This window comes from Polypterus senegalus, chromosome 12, assembly GCF_016835505.1.
Source record: "Polypterus senegalus isolate Bchr_013 chromosome 12, ASM1683550v1, whole genome shotgun sequence".
NCBI classification, from domain to species: domain Eukaryota; kingdom Metazoa; phylum Chordata; class Cladistia; order Polypteriformes; family Polypteridae; genus Polypterus; species Polypterus senegalus.
This window is the reverse complement of record NC_053165.1, coordinates 78,723,382-78,743,204: the sequence shown is the minus strand read 5'-3', so window position 1 is coordinate 78,743,204 and position 19,823 is coordinate 78,723,382. Positions and strand designations below refer to the sequence as shown.

The 19,823-nt window shown below is 48.3% G+C and overlaps 1 protein-coding gene across 1 annotated transcript; it reads right to left on the bottom strand.

Annotated features, from left to right (window-relative positions):
* Window positions 1-7,189: 7,189 nt before the first annotated feature.
* LOC120541145 (transmembrane emp24 domain-containing protein 1-like) lies at window positions 7,190-15,413 on the bottom strand. The gene is made up of 4 exons (XM_039772493.1): window positions 15,100-15,413; window positions 9,580-9,677; window positions 8,585-8,762; window positions 7,190-7,800 (listed from the first exon to the last, which is right to left on the bottom strand). Exons 1-4 carry the CDS (start codon window positions 15,280-15,282, stop codon window positions 7,582-7,584), a joined length of 678 nt encoding a protein of 225 aa, XP_039628427.1. The 5' UTR covers window positions 15,283-15,413; the 3' UTR covers window positions 7,190-7,581.
* Window positions 15,414-19,823: the final 4,410 nt, after the last annotated feature.

The window sequence follows — 19,823 nt, the reverse complement described above, 5'->3', positions numbered from 1 at the left end:
CATATCTATCATATAGCGCCTTTCATGTCTAGCTGTATTTCTCTCGCTCTCATATTTTTATACATACATACATACATACAGTATATGTGCGTTTACTTCAAATCAAGCTCCGCAGCGCTGCCTTTCTACAGTTCTGTACTGCACAATGCAGGCAGGGAGGGACACGGAGGGACACGGAGGGACACGGAGTGACACGGAGGGACACGGAGTGCCGGTGACGTCTGGCCTGCAGTTGTTACGTTTCTCCACCAGGTGGCAGATACTCATCAGGCTCAAACAGTGCCTTTCATGTCAGTGTACCTGTGTGTTATATAGTGCCTTACATGTCGGCTTCTCTCTATCCATCTTTCCTTTCTATCTCTTCACCCACCAGTCTTTCATACATATATCGATGTTTCTCTTGCTCTTTGTCTCTTTCACATAAAATTACACTTTTTTATTTTTTTTTAAATACCCCCTCCCCCCAGTGGTGGGCAGTGACCCCCGGCCAGTACTTGTCATTTTTCTCCACTAATAGAGCCTTTCATGTTGAGCTACCTTTCTGTTCATCTATGTGTACATCTGCCTTTCTGTCATATAGCGCCCTTCATTTCTGCCTGTGTATCTCTCTGTCTCTCTCATGCTAAATGTCTTTATTTTTGTTTCAAATGCCCCCCAGTAGCTGTGCCCTCTCATGGTCCCGTACCCCACAATGCGGGCAGCGGTCATCAGTGAGCTCTGGCCTGCTGTTGTACGTTTTCTCCACTAGGTGGCGGATGCTTGTAACTCTCGTCTAGTGCCTCTTACTGTTATATAGCGCCTTTCATATCCTATCTATCTATCTATCATATAGTGCCTTTCATGTCTCTCTGTATCCCCGCCCATTCCCAGTCCCGCACTCCACGATGCAGGCAGTGGTGGTCAGCGAGGGTCCGTGAGCGCTGGTCTGCAGTCCAGCAGGTGGAGGCCGTTCTTCCTCGTGTTGCCGTCTCCTCCCTCCGAGAGGCCCACAGACTCGTCCCGTTTCTGCCACTGTGCCCTTCTCGGGACCGCCGATGTGTTGTGGTTGACCCCCCCTTGGTGGTTGTACTTGTGTGACTCCACAGGTGTCTGCCTAATGACCTGTAAGTGCCTCTGTAGTCCTTCTGTGAAGATCTGATATGATGATGATGATGATGATAATAAAGGGACTCTCTATGGTGGCTGCTGCCTCTTCTTTGTGTTTTCCTTCCTTTGTGTTTTTGCCTCTTCTTCATTCTGGTTTTGTCCTTTTTATTTATTTTTTGGGTGGGGGGCACTGCACACTTTTTTTTTTTTTACACTTTTCCTTCCTCCCATTTTTGTATTCATTTATTTGTATGTTTAACCCCCCGGGGGGTTTTCCTGTCTTCAGGTGTCACACTCAATTTGGCCCCCCTGACTCCTCCAATTGGCCAGTGAAAATTGAGAGACCACCGTGGGGGCCTCGCTGTGATTCCTGAAGGTTCCTCGTGGTGTCGGAATGCCATCTGTGGAGCTGTGGGAGGTCCTCGAGTGGACATGGTGTTTGGGGGTCCTCATTCTCTCTAAGGAGCTGGGTTTCTGTGCTGTGGCTGTGGTCATTTGGAGGGTCCTTACTGAGTGATTGGCTAGCCCACCATCTGGTAGCCAAGCCAACATGGGGTCTCAGTTGCAGTAAATACTCAAAAGGACGACTGCTGAAATGGGAAGAGGCCACAGAGAGGGCAGGATGGCCATTTCACTATGGGGGTCCGCAAGGATGATTCACTGAAGAGGTTTAGGGGCCTAAGAGACGCTCCTCAGAACAGCATAAACTTCATGACGCTGGGGGCTTCTTGTTCACTTTGGCCTTAACATCAACTGGAGCTCAGAAGGATGGTGTTGAGTCTGAGGACCACCACTGGGGTTCAAGGCTTGTTAACCCATTAAGGCCTGATTTCCATTTTATTTAAATTTCTTCAGTTGAGTGCTGACCTTGCAGTTACGCCGTTTGTCCGCTAGGTGGTGCCGTTTTCACACTCCACTTTTATTTGTCTTATCGTGGCCACTTCCAGTGGTCTGGGGTTCAGACCCAAGATGATGGGTGGCACGTAGTGTGGCAGCTCTAATTTAGTCAGACCTCTGGGTTTCTGGCCACTCCTGGACGTGTCGGGTGCCCTTTGTAAGACAAGACCACTGCAGGTCTGGACTGGGCTGAGACTGAGAGCCGCCATTTGGGGCGGAAGTGGATCAGCACATCCACGGCACATAATGCATTGCTGTAGGGATTTTATGAGTTGGTTTTATTTCTGTATTTATTTATTTATTTATTTCGGGGCGAGCAGGTTGTAGTTGCAGCATTTTCACACACATGCCCTTCGTAGAACATTAATTGTGGTGCAGGATGACAAGCCAGGACCCCCGATTACTGTATGACCATTGGTGGATCTGGCGCCCCCTCCAGGACAAGACCCTCCACCCAGTAGAACTGGATTGGGCTGTTAGGAGTTTGAGAACAACCAATGGAGGTGAAAGTCGATTAAATGTAAATAGCTTACTTCTCTGTTTATTTGGGTGAGGCGACAGGTTATTGGGTTTGTAGTTACAGCGTTTGTCCACTTGGGGGAAGCATTTTCACACTCCCTGTACTTCCATTGCAGACATTTGCAGGTTTGCTGGCACTTCAGTTGTGATCTTTGTATTAATGTACCTTCCTTGGGGATTTCATCATCCTTGCATCTGCTAGAACTGGAGTGGGCCTGTTGGGAGTTTGAGAAAGCCCACCATGTGCGGAAGTAGGCCTGTACATGCACTGCTAATATATTTTGATTTATTTTTGACTGGGTGGATGGTTGCTTGGCCTGCAGTTGCAGCATTTCTCCGCCAGGAGGAGCCCTTTTCCCCACCCCATGACCTCTGGACGGACTTGAGTACATCTTCGGTTTTTCTTTCTTTTAAGTTGATTTGATTTATTTGGGTCAATTCCCTCACTGCTGGCTGGGCTTGTAGTTGCAGCATTTCCCCACGAGGTGGAGCCCTTTTCACACTCCATGTACTTGATGGTAATTTTACGTTGGGGACAGTTCCAGAGGTGCAGGTGACGGATTTGTGACGCCCCTCTAATTAACAAATTTTCCTGATGAGTTGCTCCAGTTTGCTCATGGGGGTCCGGGGGTCATTTAGCTGGTGTATCTCACCCCCCCTCACACTATCACTTATCCTCACACTATCACTTTTTGGGTTTTTAGGACTTTATCGCACACACCACCTTGCATTTCAGAGCCCCCCAACCCCCTAATACCTTTTCAGTATGGAGTCTTGGGGGTATCTGGAGAATACAAACGTCCTGGGAATTAAAAGCAGATGAAGAGTCCTCATCAGACTGGCAGCACTGTGGGACAAGATGGGTAAACTGGTGGGCCTTGAGTGGGCACTTAAAATATAATTGAAAAATCCTCCCTGGGGGAGTCCAAACTATCTTAGGGTTCAAATCTTGCCCTGCTGCTTCTTGTGTGGACCCCCACGAAGTGACTCATTGGTAGACCAGTTTGGGTACAGGGGACCCTCTGGTGGACTGACATTCCTTCTAGGGTTGGCATCCAGTGCTGCCCAGTAGGCACCAGTTCCCCTTGACCCTAGCAGGTTAGTAAATGATTGTTGGACCCCAGACAGCAGGGGGGCCCCCCTACCTTTCTGAATGTTCAGTGCTCAAAGGCAGGACCACCATGGCCCCAAAAGATGCCTGCTTGTCCCCTGGCATCTCGTTTTATGTCACACACAGACTAAGGCTTGCCCCCATGACATGAGGTACTTGGGGGTAAGGCTGGGCCAGCAGGGACCCCCTTGGCTCAGGAGGATTTAACTTTCTCGTTTTCTTTGCACAGGCGCCCGGCCCCCAACGCTCCATCGAGACCAAGTTACAACTGAGCGAACATCTCAAGTGGCCCCCCGAGGGAGGTGGGAGCCTTCTGTCGACGGCATGTGAGACAACCCGGGATGAAACCCCCCATCTAGTGAGGGAAGCAGACTGAGAAGGTGCCCACCGTTCCACTGCCAGCAGGGGGCACTGTGGCCTCACCGTCAGACTGGGGAGTGAGTGGGGGATCGGATCTTCAATGCCAGGAGGGCGGGGCCTGTTGATGCCTTGGAGGGGGGCGGAGTCAGTCCAGTCCATACTGCGGGCCTCTCATCCCATTTTGTGCCCTCTGCTGCCCTGGCATTTAATGCCCTGGCACTGCACTTCACGTGACACTCCTGTCTGCCTCCTGCCATTCAGTCCGAGTACTCGTGCCCACCTTCTTGGTTTGGGACTCACTTTGTGTATTTTCGTGGCTTCTTTTCCCTTCACCTTTTGGGCACCGGTGTGGGAGAAGGGTGGGCACTGGGGCACCTGACGAGCGGCAGCAGGGGTCGGGCTTGGCGAAGCTCCTTGGGCTTTTCTTGATTTACCTGATTATGCAGTCTTGGATTTCAATCTGTAATAAAAAGCAATGAAAGACAAGCGGGCATCTGTGCCTAATTAAATGGGTGGCATGGGCAGGGGATGGGTGGCACCTCACAGCTCGCAGGCACCCAGTTGTTATTGTGGTTTGTACCCATTTTAATCGCCTACTCTAAACTGTAATAAACCCAAGAGCCCCCTCCTAGGTGGAATCCACCTTTGTGCCCAGCGCTGATGGGATGGCACAGTTTGAAGCCAAAGATGGATGAGTATATGAAAATAAAACCGCAGGAAACTCGGATACAAAATCAGAAATCAAGTGGCTGCCCAGTCTGCTTCTGTGACGTCAGCCCCACCAGTCCACAAGGAGCCACCCGTCTGGCTTGGTGCTCGTTTTCTCCTTTGGGTTTCCTTCGTCCCTTTACACAACATTTGACAAAAAAAAAAAAAATAGGCGAGCCATATGGTGGGATTATGTGAAGGTAAGCGGCTTGAACCGGAGACCCCACGAGGGGCACCCTGGCTTTCATGTCTCCCTTTATTGATCACTTGTGCTCTTCTCGTCTTCCATTGAGTCTGCTGGCAGGTTCAATGACCGTCATTTGTAGTTCAACACCTTGGCCACTAGAGGGCGCACCGTTCTGCCGTTTCATTCTCAGTTTCTTTACGTTGTGAATTCTGGCAAGTTAAGTGACTGCCTCGGGCTCACTGGAGTCGGTGGGTTTTTTGTGTCATTCATTCAGTTTTCATTTTATATAGCGCCTTTCCGAGTCAAACCCACCACGTAACACTTTACAAAAAGTTTGTCACCAGTGGGGTTTGAATGTGTTTTACCTTTCAGCACCACTAGGGGGCACCCCGACTGTCATGTATCGTCACTAATCCAGCCATTTGTCGTTCCTGGGCTGACAGTGCTGGCAGGTTGAATGACTCGCTCGGGGTCTCACAAGAGGGGATCAACATAGCAGTCCTGGCTTAGAGAATGGCCAGCCTTGAGCTTTCTGAAGTTCAACATTTTTTCCACTAGGGGGCACTCTAACTGTCAGCTCTGCTTCTTGCATATTCACACAGTGAGTGCCAGCAGGTTACGTGAGGAGATGATGCCAAGGACTGAAAAGGCAGCGCTGCCTCAGCTCTCCTTGGTCTTGGGTTCAAATCCCAGCCTGGTTGCTATCAGTGTACAGTTTGTATGCTCTCCCCGTGTTCTCCCACAAGTCAAGACTAACCGTTTGTTAACTGCAACCATACCAAGCGAAGCGTTCAGAATTATGGAACAGACAGCCAATCCTTTGTTTCACAGTTGAGCACCTCAGCCACCAGAGGGCACCCTGCCCTCTTATCAATGCAGATTCCTGCTGTGAAGTCCAAACAGCAGCCTCAGGCATCAGTGTGGTGTTTGCATGTTCTCCCCGTGTTCTTCTATAAGCCAAAGCTGAACTGAAAGCACAGTAAGCGACTCATTCAGGTTTAAGGAAATGATAGCCATCCTTTTGTTTCACAGTTGAGCCCCTTAGCCACTAGAGGGCGCCTCATCAATGGCTGCTGCTTTGCTTCTTTTGCAGATTCCTGCTGTGATGGCTGGAAGTCTAAACGGCCGACAGAGGCAGTCAGGGCTCGGGGCCCGATTGGGCAGTCCTGGGACTTAAAGTTCGGAGGGGGCTAAGGCATGAGATGCCTTAGCCACCAGGAGGCGCTGTGACTGTTGGTTGCTGCTGTATTCTAACTACTCCCAGCTGTCAGACGTTTGGAGTGCAGTGGTGAGGAAATGTCAGCCAGCCAGCATTATGCTTTCAAGGTCCAGTAGGGGGTGCACTATTGCCCACTCTCTCCGTATTCTTAAGAGTGGTGGTGAAGAGTGAGCCCTTGTCTCACTACTCCAGAGTCTTGGGTTCAAATCACAGCTCAGTCAAGATCTGTGCGGTGTTTGCCTGTTCTCCCCCATCGTCATACACAATCCTTTTGTCAGCTGAAAACAGTCGGGTGGCACAGTGGTTAGCACGGGTGCCTCCCTGTGTTCACCTTTGGTTAACTGAATGCGGGTACTTGACTGAGTAGGGTGGCACAGAGGTTCATGCCACCCTGCCATACACACCTGGAGTCTCGGCTTCAACTCCCTGCCTGGCCTTATGTCCCATTTGCAAGTTCTCCTAGTGTGCCCGAGTTTGATTTCCAAAGGCAGCACCACAGAAGACCTCAGACCGCCATCAACTCAGAGCATGGCAAGTCAGGAATGTGAGGAAGTATACATGATGGGGGGCTCAGGGGTTAGGACGACAGGGTCCGAGCTTGAAATTCCAAGCGGGTCACTTGTCTGTGAAGAGTCCACACGTTAAATTAACTGGCATTAAAGTGCCATGCTTTAGATTGGCATTGGGGGATTTCACTTCCCTACAATCTTAAAAAGATGGCGGAGACCCCCGCACCGTAGGCCAAGTCACACCTGTTGCTCACATCTGCTGTGCATAGAAGCTAGCAAGCTATTTGCCCCCGGGAGGCATTTGGCATTTAAATTGAGGGCTAAATGATGACGCAGCAACTCCAACTTGAGTAGGGTCCTGGTGCCCACTGCTGCCAACAACTCTTTAGAAGAAAGGCGGCCCCCACCATCCATCACCATTAAGGACAGGAGCGTCACAAGGAGAACGTTGAACAGTTGGACCACCAGGTTGGTGCCCAGCATTAGCCGTCCCATTTGCCCTCAAGTGCCCACTGGGCACGGCCTTATTGTAAAAGTTTTATTACCTTGCATGGCTTTTAAAACATTATTCCATAAACGACAAACTCCCAAAATCGACTTTTTTTTTTTATATAAAGATGGAGGTTTTCACTTTCATTTGTTCTTTGGCAGGTCAGACTTCTGAAATGTTTAAAAATAAAATATAAAAAAAAAAACAAAACGAGTCCAGCAACATTAAAGATGACTGATCACAAAAAAAAAAAAAAGAAGAAAAGATCCCACCGAGGCACCACTGGCCTGATCCTGCCGACTACGCCAGTCCACATGGCAGTGCCTTCACTCCCGGCCTTTAAGCAGATCATCGTGTCGTCGTTCACCCGTTTCCCACACTAAGCCCTCTACTCCCATTCCCCAGGATGCCCTCTTACGTCACCCCCCCGCCCCTTCTCGGGACGAGTGTCCTTGACCCCCCCTCCGTCCCCTGCCGTGTCCTCGTCCCGTGGTGCTACGTGCGAACTCTCCGCTTGTCATCAAAGAGGCTTCTCAGCATGTAGACTTGCACGAGGGCCACTATGACCAAGACCAGCATGTTGGTGGCCGACCAGAAGGTCACGCGCCACAGATTGTCCTCCTGGAGGTTGCGGTCGCGGGCCTCAAACGCCCGCAGTACTGTCTGGATCTGGACGCTGCGCTCCAGCCGGTTCCACGTCGACTCTATGGACTCCTGGAGGGTGCGAGAAATTAATAAAAGTCAAGAAATCTGCGAGTATCGAGTGAACGCCTCGGACTTTACTGTTTAGTAATCGGCCGCTCAAATCACTTGGTGAACTCAGTGACCCGTTTCATATAGCGCCTTTCAGCAGTGAGCACCACCCCGCAACACTTCATACACACACGTGCCTTATTTGGGGGTCAACGAGCGACTTAGAGGTGAGGACTCACCTGGCTGACCCACCAACCACTAAGCCGCTGGGCTTGTTACTGGGGGGGCTCATCGCCGTAAAGTCTTTGGCACTGTGCAAGGGTCAGTCAGCGCAGCAGGTGGCGCCATTTCTAGTAGCTGGGGGCTACTTCTCTTCTTTGTGGGGTCTCAGGGCCCCAAGAGTTGGCTTACCTCACTAATACCAGGAAAGAGCAAAGACGTCCTGAGAGCTTGGTGATGCTAAGTGTGCCAGCAGCACCATTGGTCAAGAGCTCAGTGATGCCAAGTGTACCAGAGAGTGCCAGCGGCACCTTTGGTCAACAGCTTGGTGATGCCAAGTGTGCCAGTGGCAGCACTAGTCAAGAGCTCAGCGATGCCAAGTGTGCCAGTGAGTGCTTATGGCACCACTGGTCAAGAGCTCAGCGATGCCAAGTGTGCCAGTGAGTGCCTATGACACCATTGGTCAAGAGGTCAGCGATGCCAAGGGTGCCAGCGGCAGCACTGGTCAATCGGCTCATAAGGTTAACTCAGATCTGTCGGACATCTGCCTGCCTGCAGATGTATGAGCAGCAGAGTGGGCACCCACCCGAATGTCTTCAAGCTTGTAGTCCAGCAGCTCCTCAGGTGGGACCATCTGGGACCAGTCGTCCTGACTTTCCTGCGGAGAGTCAAAGATCACCTCAAAGAAGACCATCTTCTCCGAGAACTTGCTGAACGTGTTGTCGAAGCAGATCTGATAGTCGCCTTCGTCTGTCGAGTCAATGCTGCGGAGGAAGCAAAGAAGGCCAAGTTACAAAGAGGTCGGGGGGTCAAATCGAGGGGACCCTTGGAGTGGGAGGGTTTGGCTACTTTGTTCAGGGCTCCGTTGGCTCTTGGGAATCAGTGGGACAGGATTACTGTACTTATGTGGAGAAGGTCCGCCACTACAAAAGCATACAGAGCTGGGGGTGTCGAGATATCTGGTGCCACCAGGGGGCAGACTGTGGGTAAGACCAGAGATGAAGTCACCAAACAAAGAGCCAGCAAAAAAGAGTTAAGTGACGACGGTGGACACGGGGAGAGGAGCCCGGTGCCAGGGGACACAGAGTAGACAGTGGTGACACGTTACCTGTTGTGTGTCACCGTCCTCTACACACGTGACAATAAATCAACGTTGAACCTTTTTGATGTGAACACAACTGCGCCCACTCAGGGGGGTCCACTCACCTTCAATCCCCCAAAACACATGGCTACATTTTAACTGAACACTCAGAGTTTGAATTCTCCTACTGGTTGGTGGTCTGGTGGTCTCGCTCCTCTGTGGCCTGTCATTTATGGTCCCCTTCTTAGCGCAGGTTCATTTTATGATGATTTGTATCCCCTATTAAGGGGTCTGCTCCTTTACTTAAAGTGCTTTAGTGTCTTGGGGGTACACACTGCCCTTCAGAGGATGGTACCCTTTGTGACCTCAGGGGTCCCTTGAGGGGTCACACTTCTGCATGTGACAGTGAAGGGGTTTGGGGGCACCTTCACCTAACACACAAAGATCAGAAGGCTTAATAAATAAAAAATAAAAGAAGGGAGGAAAAGCAAAAGCCTCACGTGTGCATGCCGTCGGACCTCCGGAAGTCCGAGTAGAGGAGGACTCCTTGGGGGCTGCTGATGGTGAAGTCCACGTCCATCCCGGCGCCCGCGATGACCTGAAGGAGAGACAGACAGAGAGGACAAATCAGACAAGGCAGACCACCAGCCTGCTCCACCCGGCCCCTCTCACTGTTGAAGGAGCTCATGAGACAAATCCATGTTTTATTTTGTAAACCGAGTGAACGCCGTTGTCCTGCGCGCTGCTGCCTCTCAGAGGATGAAGGACAACGGATGAACGAAGAGACTCAACAGCTTGATGGAAAGGCCCCCCCGTTTACCACCGAGGCCTTCGACGTCTCACGTGTGCCCCCTACTGGGCCATAAAGCCACGTGGAGTGGGAAACTGCAAGATACCAATGCACTGGCACCCCCTCCAGGCTGCCTTTGTTGGTGACATCCATCCAGCCATTTTGTAGGAGGTGGAGCACACCCTCGTAAGCATCGGGCACAAGGCAGGAACCCCACCTGGGCACAACGTCAGCCCTTAACAAGGTGATCACACACCACATTGAGCATCACCAATCCAAGAAACCTTCAGGTCTTCAGAGTGTGTGAGAAATCCCCTCACGCCCAGGACTACGTGGCACGTGAATCCCCTAGCAGTGCCCCCTAGGCTCACATCTTAATGAAGCACCTTAGACCACCTCTGGGCATTCCAGTTATTCCTCCCCCATCCCAAAGATGTGCAGGTAAGGCCGACTGGTTGAGTGTGAGTGGGCACTGTGGCAGCCTGGCACCGCAATGTCTGAATTGCTGTGTATGCCCTGTGGTGTGCAGCTGAATGGGATTTAGCTGGCGTTGAGAAAGCACTGTGCGGGTCCAGTGGTGGGCTGGCTTGTCCAGGTGGTCTCCCACCTTGTGCCCAGTGTTATCAGGGTTGACTCCAGTGCCCTCACAGAGATGTATATATCAGATGTATTCAGTATTTTATGCGCATCATCAAGCCGTATACAACATGGCGGGGTTGTGCCCCCCCCCTTGTCATTTTACTAAATGGCCAGCACGTGACATTTGCTAAAATTTCAATATTTAAAACGGGACATGATGCATCAAATGGGATGACGACTGGTCACCCCACCACGGCTCTAAAACTGGATGAGGTGGGTTTGACAAGGGGTCTCCTTCTTTATATGGCACCATTCTTAATAAAACGGATTTTTTCCATCCACTCCCGTGCCAGGATGGATTTGAGATGGGGTGCCATGCCATCGATTGGAACAACTTGAAAGGGGCCAATCGGCGTAAAGACACGCCAGTCACACGCATCACGGGAGAACACGCAGACTCCACAGAGGCCTCTGGAGCCGAGAGACGGTGGCCACTGTGCCACCTTATGGTCTCATGCCATCTCCTCTAATTTGATACCCGACGTCTTAAATTGTGTCAAATTAAAACCGCTGGCAGGCCTCCATTATGGGCGTCCATTCATGAACTCTTCATTGGGTGTCGCCGCTCCACTTAACGATGACGTGGCTTACAGACGAGCAGCCCACTTGTGTCACACTGGCCTGAGAAGGGGGGGGAAAATCGACATAAGATGAATAAATTAATGAAATCAAAGCCCGTCTCCTATAAAGCGTGTTTGTCCTCCTCCTCACACTCTTAGTTTCATACTTTTGCCTCAAGGGGTCCAAGCTGGCCCACTCAATTAAATCTTCACCCACCACTCTTATCAAGGAGCCCCCCAGGAGTCTCAATCAGCTTTGTTAACACACAGAGAGAGGCTGCCCAAGAGCGCCCCCCATTTATGAAACTCCAAATTAAAGGCCTGCACAATGAGAACATCAAATAAGATTCTCAAACCAGCTTAATCCAGTTCAGAGTAGCAGTAGGTGGAGCCTATCCAAGCAGCAGCGAGCACGACGCAGGTGCCAACTCCAGACGGGATGCCACAGACAGAGTACATTCAGTTCGGTGCTGCAGGGTGGAGCTGGGCACAAGGCGAACACCAGCGCAGGGTGGGATGCCAGGCCACTGCAGGGCCAATTCACGCACCACACACACACACACCCTGCAGAGGATGAGCGGGCAGGGTGGTATTGGGACTGTTGATTGGGAACACTCAGATGGTGGCACATGGAGTTGGCATGTTCTCCCTGTGGCTCGGGTTTCCTCCCGGCGTCAGCAGACATTGACATTCCTGTGGCCTCCTATCTGCGTCTCTTTAAAAAGGGTCCTTTAGAAAAGGGGACCACAAAACTGAGCGAGAGACGGGCACACTCCTCCACATCGCTTCTGTATATCACTCCGGGCACCACAGTCGGAGTCGTATGGGGGTCTGGGTCTGGGCATGAAGCCAAAGCTGCAGTCCATCATAGGGGTCCACCACACTACAGGATTTGGGACTGAAAATGCACCTCTGTGAGTGGGCCGAGAATGGGACCTCACTACGGGAGCCCCTCAACAATGTGTTCGGAGCCCCCTGCTGTGCTCCCCCTTTACACCCGAGATTGTGGGGCGACACACAACTCCAGCTCCACTGTGAAGGTTGCTGATGACACCGTGGTGGTGGGTCACGTCTCTAAACGTGAGGAGATGGCCTTTATAGACAGAACGGCAAATGGCCTGCAATGGAGGCTCAGCAAAACTACGGAGTTGGTCGTGGATTTCAGCAAAAAGCAGCAGCAGCAGCGGTGGTGGTGGTGGTGATGGTCCTTCATACCAGGATGAGCAGCTTCAGGTACCTCTAATCTCAGATCATCCATGATCAGGTCAGCGAGGCAAAGCAGCTTTTGCACCATCGGAGGGAATGTAGTAGGCTCTCCACGAATGGGTCCCAAAAACTTCCTCAACACTGAGCATCACATCCTGGTTTGGCAACTGCTCTGCCCAAAACTGCCAAGTCTGGTGCCAGCAGTGGAGCAGAGAAGGCGCCATTACATCTGCTCCCTCCTCACTGCAGCTCATTTGCACCAAGCCAGGTAGGTGTAGGGCAACCAAAACCATCAATGGACGACTGTCCCGCCTGTAGATGTCAGGCTCAAGCTTTAGAGGTCTTATTAGTCAGAACAGAGAGGCACAGGAGGAGCCTTAAGGCTTCACAATCGGGACATCTTGTGAGCATCACCTACCTGGAGGTCTTTTGCTCACACACCTGCTTCATATTTGTCATTTTTACTTACTTACATACATACATAAAATGCCAATGTCTGTCCATCTGCTTGCATTACTTGTGATCTACTGGAGCTAGAACCCTGATCTTCATCTGGACTGAAAGCTTATTATGACCCGATACGGTCGGGTAATTCAAAAAATTCAAGATAGCAGCAAACTGACCTGCACTAATGGGTTTATTATGGCAAAGGTGAACAAAGTGACGTGGTGGAAAGAAAAAGAAGATCAGCGACACCTGCTGAGCGTCAAGCAAACCACAGAGGCCAATGACGTGATGGAAAAGACAATAAAACGAGGAAGAAGAGCAGTGCCATCTGCGGAGCATCAAGTGCCGGGTACGGAATGCAAGAACGACAAAGACGGAGGAATTTGTGGGACAAGACCAGTACTGGGGCTTACAGACTGATGAGGGTTGAGTGGGAGATACGCAATGCAAGAATGACTAAGATCAGCCACGTGCTTCACTAGTTACACACCCAATATACACTTATATACACACACACTCGCCTTGCACAATGTTACATCACACTATGCCATTTTACCACTGAATGTTACACCTTGTACGTTACTTGTTTACACCTTAAATGTGTTTCTATTCAGTCTTACTCGCTCCTCTATTTTCAAATATTTCTCATCAATTTACTGTCTTTTGCGTAGTCTGAGTAGCGAACCACTTTGACATTTCATTGCATTTTGTACTTGTAATCAGATCACTAGGACAGCATTTTTTCACTTAAGAAACATAGCAAGTTAGACCTCTTATATCACTGAAAGATGTTGAGAAAGGAGTTCACGCGTTTGTTTTCAGTCGACTAGATTACTGTAACGCACTCCTCTCAGGACCACCCAAAAAAGACAGAAATCGACTGCAACGAGTGCAGAATGGAGCTGCTAGAATCCTAACTAGCAAAAGAAAATCCGAGCACATCTCTCCAGTTTTGATGTCACTACACTGGTGACCTGTGTCATTCAGGATTGACTTTAAAATACTGCTTATGGTTTATAAGGCCTTAAATAATCTGCTCCATCTTATATATCGGAGTGTCTGACATTTTATATTCCAAATCGTAACCTCAGATCATCAAATGAGTATCTCCTTAGAATTCCAAGAACAAAACTTAAAAGAAGTGGTGAGGCGGGCAGGCGGCCTTCTGCTGCTATGCACCTCAAATCTGGAGTAGCCTGCCAATAGGAATTCACCAGGCTGATACAGTAGAGCACTTTAAAACACGGCTGAACACACATTACTGTAACATGGCCTTCTCCTAACTACACTTTAACTTAATCCTGATACTCTGTATGTTCAATTCATCATAATAACTACTCATGGTGGCTCTAAAATCCGTACTGACCTCTACTCTCTCTTCTGTTTCTTGTTCCTGCGCCACCTCCACCTACTCAAAGCTTCATGATGCTCCAACAATGATGGATGGATTAAAAGGCAGAAGTCTACGTGACCATCACCATCAAGTGACTCCATGAGAACCCTAAATCCAAAGAGGACTGTTTCATTAATGTTAGGTAGAATGCCCAGAGGGGACTGGTCAGGGGGTCTCGTGGTCTGGAATCCCTACAGATTTTATTTTTTCTCCAGCCGTCTGGAGTTTTTTTCTGTCCCCACTGGCCATTGAACCTTACTCTTATTCAATGTTAATTAATGTTGATTTATTTTGTTTTCTTATTGTGTCTTTTATTTTTCTATTCTTTATTATGTAAAGCACTTTGAGCTACTGTTTGTATGAAAATCTGCTATAGAAATAAATGTTGTTGTTGTTGTTGTACAGTTAAAAACATTCCTTTTAATTTGGAAAACATTGCTAGATTCATTATTTTTCCGGCAGGGGGTGGTACTGAGGCTGCGCTCATCCACACAATGGATAAAACCCAACCCCGGGCGGGATGTCATGTGTGTGCAGGGCGCACTCTGAGAGAGAGACACACACACTCGCCCAATTCTCAATCACGCCTTTGGACGGGATTTGGTCAAATCGGATCACGTGACGGTCTCGAGGGGCCACTCCGCACAGTGGGACCGCGGCTCGTGGGAAGGCGTGTTCACGTGTAAATAAAAGAGAGCTCGGCAGCCTATTTGCCAAACAGGTGGCACCGGTTTTTCTGTTCCTAATATCTCCTGGTGGACGTTTCTAGATCCTGGTTTAGCGGTCTCTTGCCACGACTTGGCTGGCCTGCGGAGTGTCGAAAAGACAAATGCGATCGACACCAGACGGGACTGTCACTCAGCCCAGCATTTAAATACCACTCGATGGTGACGTTTCTCCTCGCATGTCTGTCCCAGTTCCCTTTCTCCTCCTTCTCATCTGTCTTCCCCCGGTAACCTTCGCCCTCCGATCGCGTGGCTCTCACCTGGTACTCCACCTCCATGCTCACGTTCTTCTCGGTTTTCTGATAAAAACACTCGATACGTCCAGCAGGTAAAATGAAAGTGAACTCGGAGTCTCGAGGCTGGGTGAAACTCGCTGCCAGAGCCACGTATAGCGCCGCGCACAGCGCCCTCACGTACAGCCCCGCACTGCCTTCCCAAACCATGGCCACTTTTCCTCCACCAAGTAACACGAAGGAACACCGACGAGTCGAAGGCGCTCCCAGCGCTTCAAACTTTCCTCACGACAACTTCCTGGATTAGTCAAACTTTAGCCGTCGGCGTATTGGCTGGCTTGAGCCCAGGTGAACGACGCTCTTAGTCAGCATTCGTCACGAGGAGGCGGGGCATGCAGGCTAAAGTGGCCAATTAATGAGAGGCGGAGGAGGGCTTTCGTTGGGATGCGCTGTACCAATCAAAAAGACGCTTGCGCCAGATGTGCAAGGGTGTCGTCTGCATTTTCACTCAAAGCCTTTGCGTTATGAGCGGCTTGCAAACGATAGGCTGATAGATAAGAAAGTCACTATATTTAAAAAGATAGATGATAAATTTAATAAGACAGATATGAAAGGCACTATATAATAGATAGATGGATGGATAGATAGGAAAGGAACTACTGAATAGATAGACTGAGTGATATTGAAGGACACTAAGTAACATATTTAAAAGGCACAATATCAGACAACTACTGCAGATGGATATTTCATTAACGTAATACTGCATTGGCATAGTCGCCTACGATGAGTAACAACAGTGAAATTACACATGAAGATTACATGAAGTGTATTTTCTATCCGACAATATTAATCTATCAATGAATATGACAGACGTACAGTATTTCAGTTAGGTAAAATACCTACTTAAAATGTGCAAACAGTTCGTTTTGCTTTTTTTGTCTAAAGCTTTTGCCAAATACAAAAAAGACGACACTATAAACACACGAGCGCTCGGGGACTAACCCACAATGCACTGCGCAGAAGTTTCCTGCTTATCTGGGCGCAACAACAAGTTATCGTGACATCTTGGCGGCTTTAACCACGCGACAGAGTGCGGCTTACAACGGGGAACGGAGGCTCATTTTTGTAAAATTTGTTTTTAACATTTGCAGTTTTCATTGAACCTCTACAGTATATAAAGGACGTGGCTTGAAATGGAACTCATTGTAGACCTGCTTTACGGTCGATGATGCAGAGTGAGGCTCCGGCGCTCCTTGATCTCTGGTTTGAGGATGGATTGAGCCACTGGACGTATAGCCGATGGTAGACTAGGATACTCTGTTACATTTATTTTTCTTGTTATATCCTGAAGTTTTCACTGTACAAAAGTAACAGTCACCGAAATGAACTCCTGGCTCTCGCCAAACCATAGGTATACCAAACGACATCTTATCACGTGTTCCCTTTGTCCACATCCGTAAACCCTCAACACACTGTTTGCACACCTTGTGAGGGGCCCAAGACTTATCTTGATCACCAACTTTAACTCTGAAATGTGCCAAATAGGCTGGCTCTACAAATGTGCTGATGCTCGCCCTTTGACTGGGAATGGTGAAACTGCCACAGATATAACAAAATGAATCAGGATTGTTTAGGCACAGCAGACCCAGACATGATCTGAAAGAAGGGAAATAAATACGTGTGTATGTAGCAGAATACATTTCGGTTATTCGCTACGTAGAGCAGCGCACAACCTCTGACCGCACTTTGCGGTCTTGCGTGTAAATGAATAGCCTATACAAATCCACGCTACAGTAATCGCACTAATATAAGCGGTAGAGAAATAAACCTGACGTGATAGAAGAAAACTAACTGCACTTTTAGAATCAGCAGACTTATTTTAGTGTAAATAAGCTTAAAAATTGAAGTCGATAAAAAATGTGTTCAAAATTGTTCCCCAGTGATATACTGAATAGATGTAAGTGGATTTAGGAATGTTACTATTATGTCAAAATAAAGCACAGTAAGGTCCCACCTCTGTAATCCACCCGCTTCACAAATGAACCCCCTTACTGCCTGTTGCACAAAAGTTTGCATTTCACCCTCTTTAGCCCTTATGACCATTATATAATTAAATCATTATGACTAGCTAGGGTCCTCCCTGCGTGGAGTTTGCATGTTCTCTCCCCGTGTCTGCGTGGTTTTCCTCCCACAGTCCGAAGACATGCAGGTTAGGTGCACTAGCGATGCTAAATTGTCCCTAATGTGTGCTTGGTGTGGGTGTGTGTTTGTGTGCCCTGCGGTGGGCTGGCGTCCTGCCCGGGGTTTGTTTCCTGCCTTGCGCCCTGTGTTGGCTGGGATTGGCTCCAGCAGACCCCCGTGACCCTGTAGTTAGGGTAGATAATGGATGGATGGATGGATGACTAGCTACATTTTAGATACATAAGACGAAGCTCATCTTCCTTGAGGAGTTTGCCAAAGTGAAGACCAAGCAGACGATCAGCTCAAGTTCATCACCTTGTGGGCAATCTGTGTTACTACATGTACAGGGTTTTTCAGTGCGCCTTTACATTTCGACATCTCGAGGCGGTGTGATATGGAGGAATATTTCGGACAAAATGAAATAAATAAATACATGCGTAAATAAATAAAAGTACTGTGAAATGTGAGCATAAATAAATAAATGTGTCATGAAATGAGCCTTAATAAATAAATATGTCATGAAATGAGAGCATAAATAAATAAATGTGTCACGAAATATGTTTTTTGTTGCTTATTTATTTATTTATTTCATTTTGTCCGTAACATTCCTGCAAACCGTCATGAAATACGGCTTGAAATAAAACTGTCACTTTCACTCGTCAAAGTTGAGAGGGTGGGCTCTAACACGCCCTCTAGTTACTGATTGGTGAATCGATAGCACAAGAATTAATTAGAAAAATGCTTACTACTGCCGATGAAATGGATTCTGCCGAAGATATTACGTATTTCAGAGAGAGAATTGAAGATTTATCGGAAGAAATTACAATGTTGGCGGCCCTTTTAGAACTGAGTATTTGACCCTTGTTTTACGAGTATAAAGTCAGTTGCATATTCGAAGCTACTTTTTCAAACAACTCTACAGCTCTGATCAGTGGTAAAGTTGTTCAGTTCAAAATATTAGTTGGCGCTGCTTTGGGCATTCCATGTCAAAGTACCTAAACTAATAGAGCCGTTGCAGCTTACCGTATATCAAACTGGCTCATTCGCCTCGTGATCGTCTTCTCTGATACACCATATAGATCTACAATCTGTCGTACTTTTAAACTGCATAACAGAAGGCGTTCTATTGACTCAGCTGGAATGTCAAAGGATGGACGGCCAGAGCAGGGTACTGCATCACCTGAACTGGAGTGTAGTCGAGTCCGTTCCACCTGTTCTTCGATAATTTCAAAAATAGTTTCATCTATATCGGTGCCTAAAAGGGCCGCCAACATTGTAATTTCTTCCGATAAATCTTCAATTCTCTCTCTGAAATACGTAATATCTTCGGCAGAATCCATTTCATCGGCAGTAGTAAGCATTTTTCTAATTAATTCTTGTGCTATCGATTCACCAATCAGTAACCAGAGGGCGTGTTCGAGCCCACCCTCTCAACTTTGACGAGTGAAAGTGACAGTTTTATTTCAAGCCGTATTTCATGACGGTTTGCAGGAATGTTACGGACAAAATGAAATACTGTAAATAAATAAGCAACGAAAAACATATTTCGTGACACATTTATTTATTTATGCTCTAATTTCATGACATATTTATTTATTAAGGCTCTCATTTCATGACATTTATTTATTTATGCTCACATTTCACAGTACTTTTATTTATTTGCGCATTTATTTATTTATTTATTTCATTTTGTCCGAAATATTCCTCCATAGTGTGAATGTGCGGGAACTCAACAAGGCAGAATTTGGGTGCGCAGTGCAGTCTGGGAAAGAGACGGCAGTCTGGCCGCAAGGTGAACCGCCGGTGCTGTTAAGAGCTACACCGTCAACGCTATCAAGAATGCAAAGTCCATCTGTCCGCCTCTTGTCTGCCCTGGGTCGTTACATTTGTTGTATTTATTAAACTTTGCTTTCTGAAGTGTACTCCCGGACCCTCTTATACAGAGTCTTGAGGCGGCTCGTGCTGTACGTAAATTGTGACCGAGCCATTACTATTGTCATATGCCATGCTGCTGCAGGACTCACGACGTCCTCACTTTGTAACATTCACTGCTGTGCTTTGGAGCAGAACCCTCTCCACCAATGGTTGCTTACAGCAATGCAAAGCTACACGCAGAATCCAAAAGTGACTTGAAGGTGGCAGATTATCCTCTTTGCTAGCCAAGTCTGAGTCCCTGGATTTTAAGAGTGAGCGTTTGTGTTTCTGGAGTGCTTGTTCTTTGAATTGTCTCCTTTTTGTGGCTGTAACAGCCACACATTTATGTTCATTTTTAAATGCTGCACATGACTTTCAATGGACAGTCTTTCACCCCGTTTATCAGAACTGGCATCAGTGCCATCGAGCCAGAGCGGCACTGCCACATCACGCAGCCAGTTATTAGAGAGAACTTGGCAGAATGAAGTCCTAATGACATCGAAAAGTCTCTGTGGGACATGGGTCAGGGCACCCATTGCAGAGCGAGGGGCAAGTGGTACATTTGCCACACCAGGCGATTGACTGCTTTGCCTGTATGGACAGGTCTGTCTATGAAATCCAAGGCTTGTGCATTCAAAAGCCAATAAAGCGCCTTT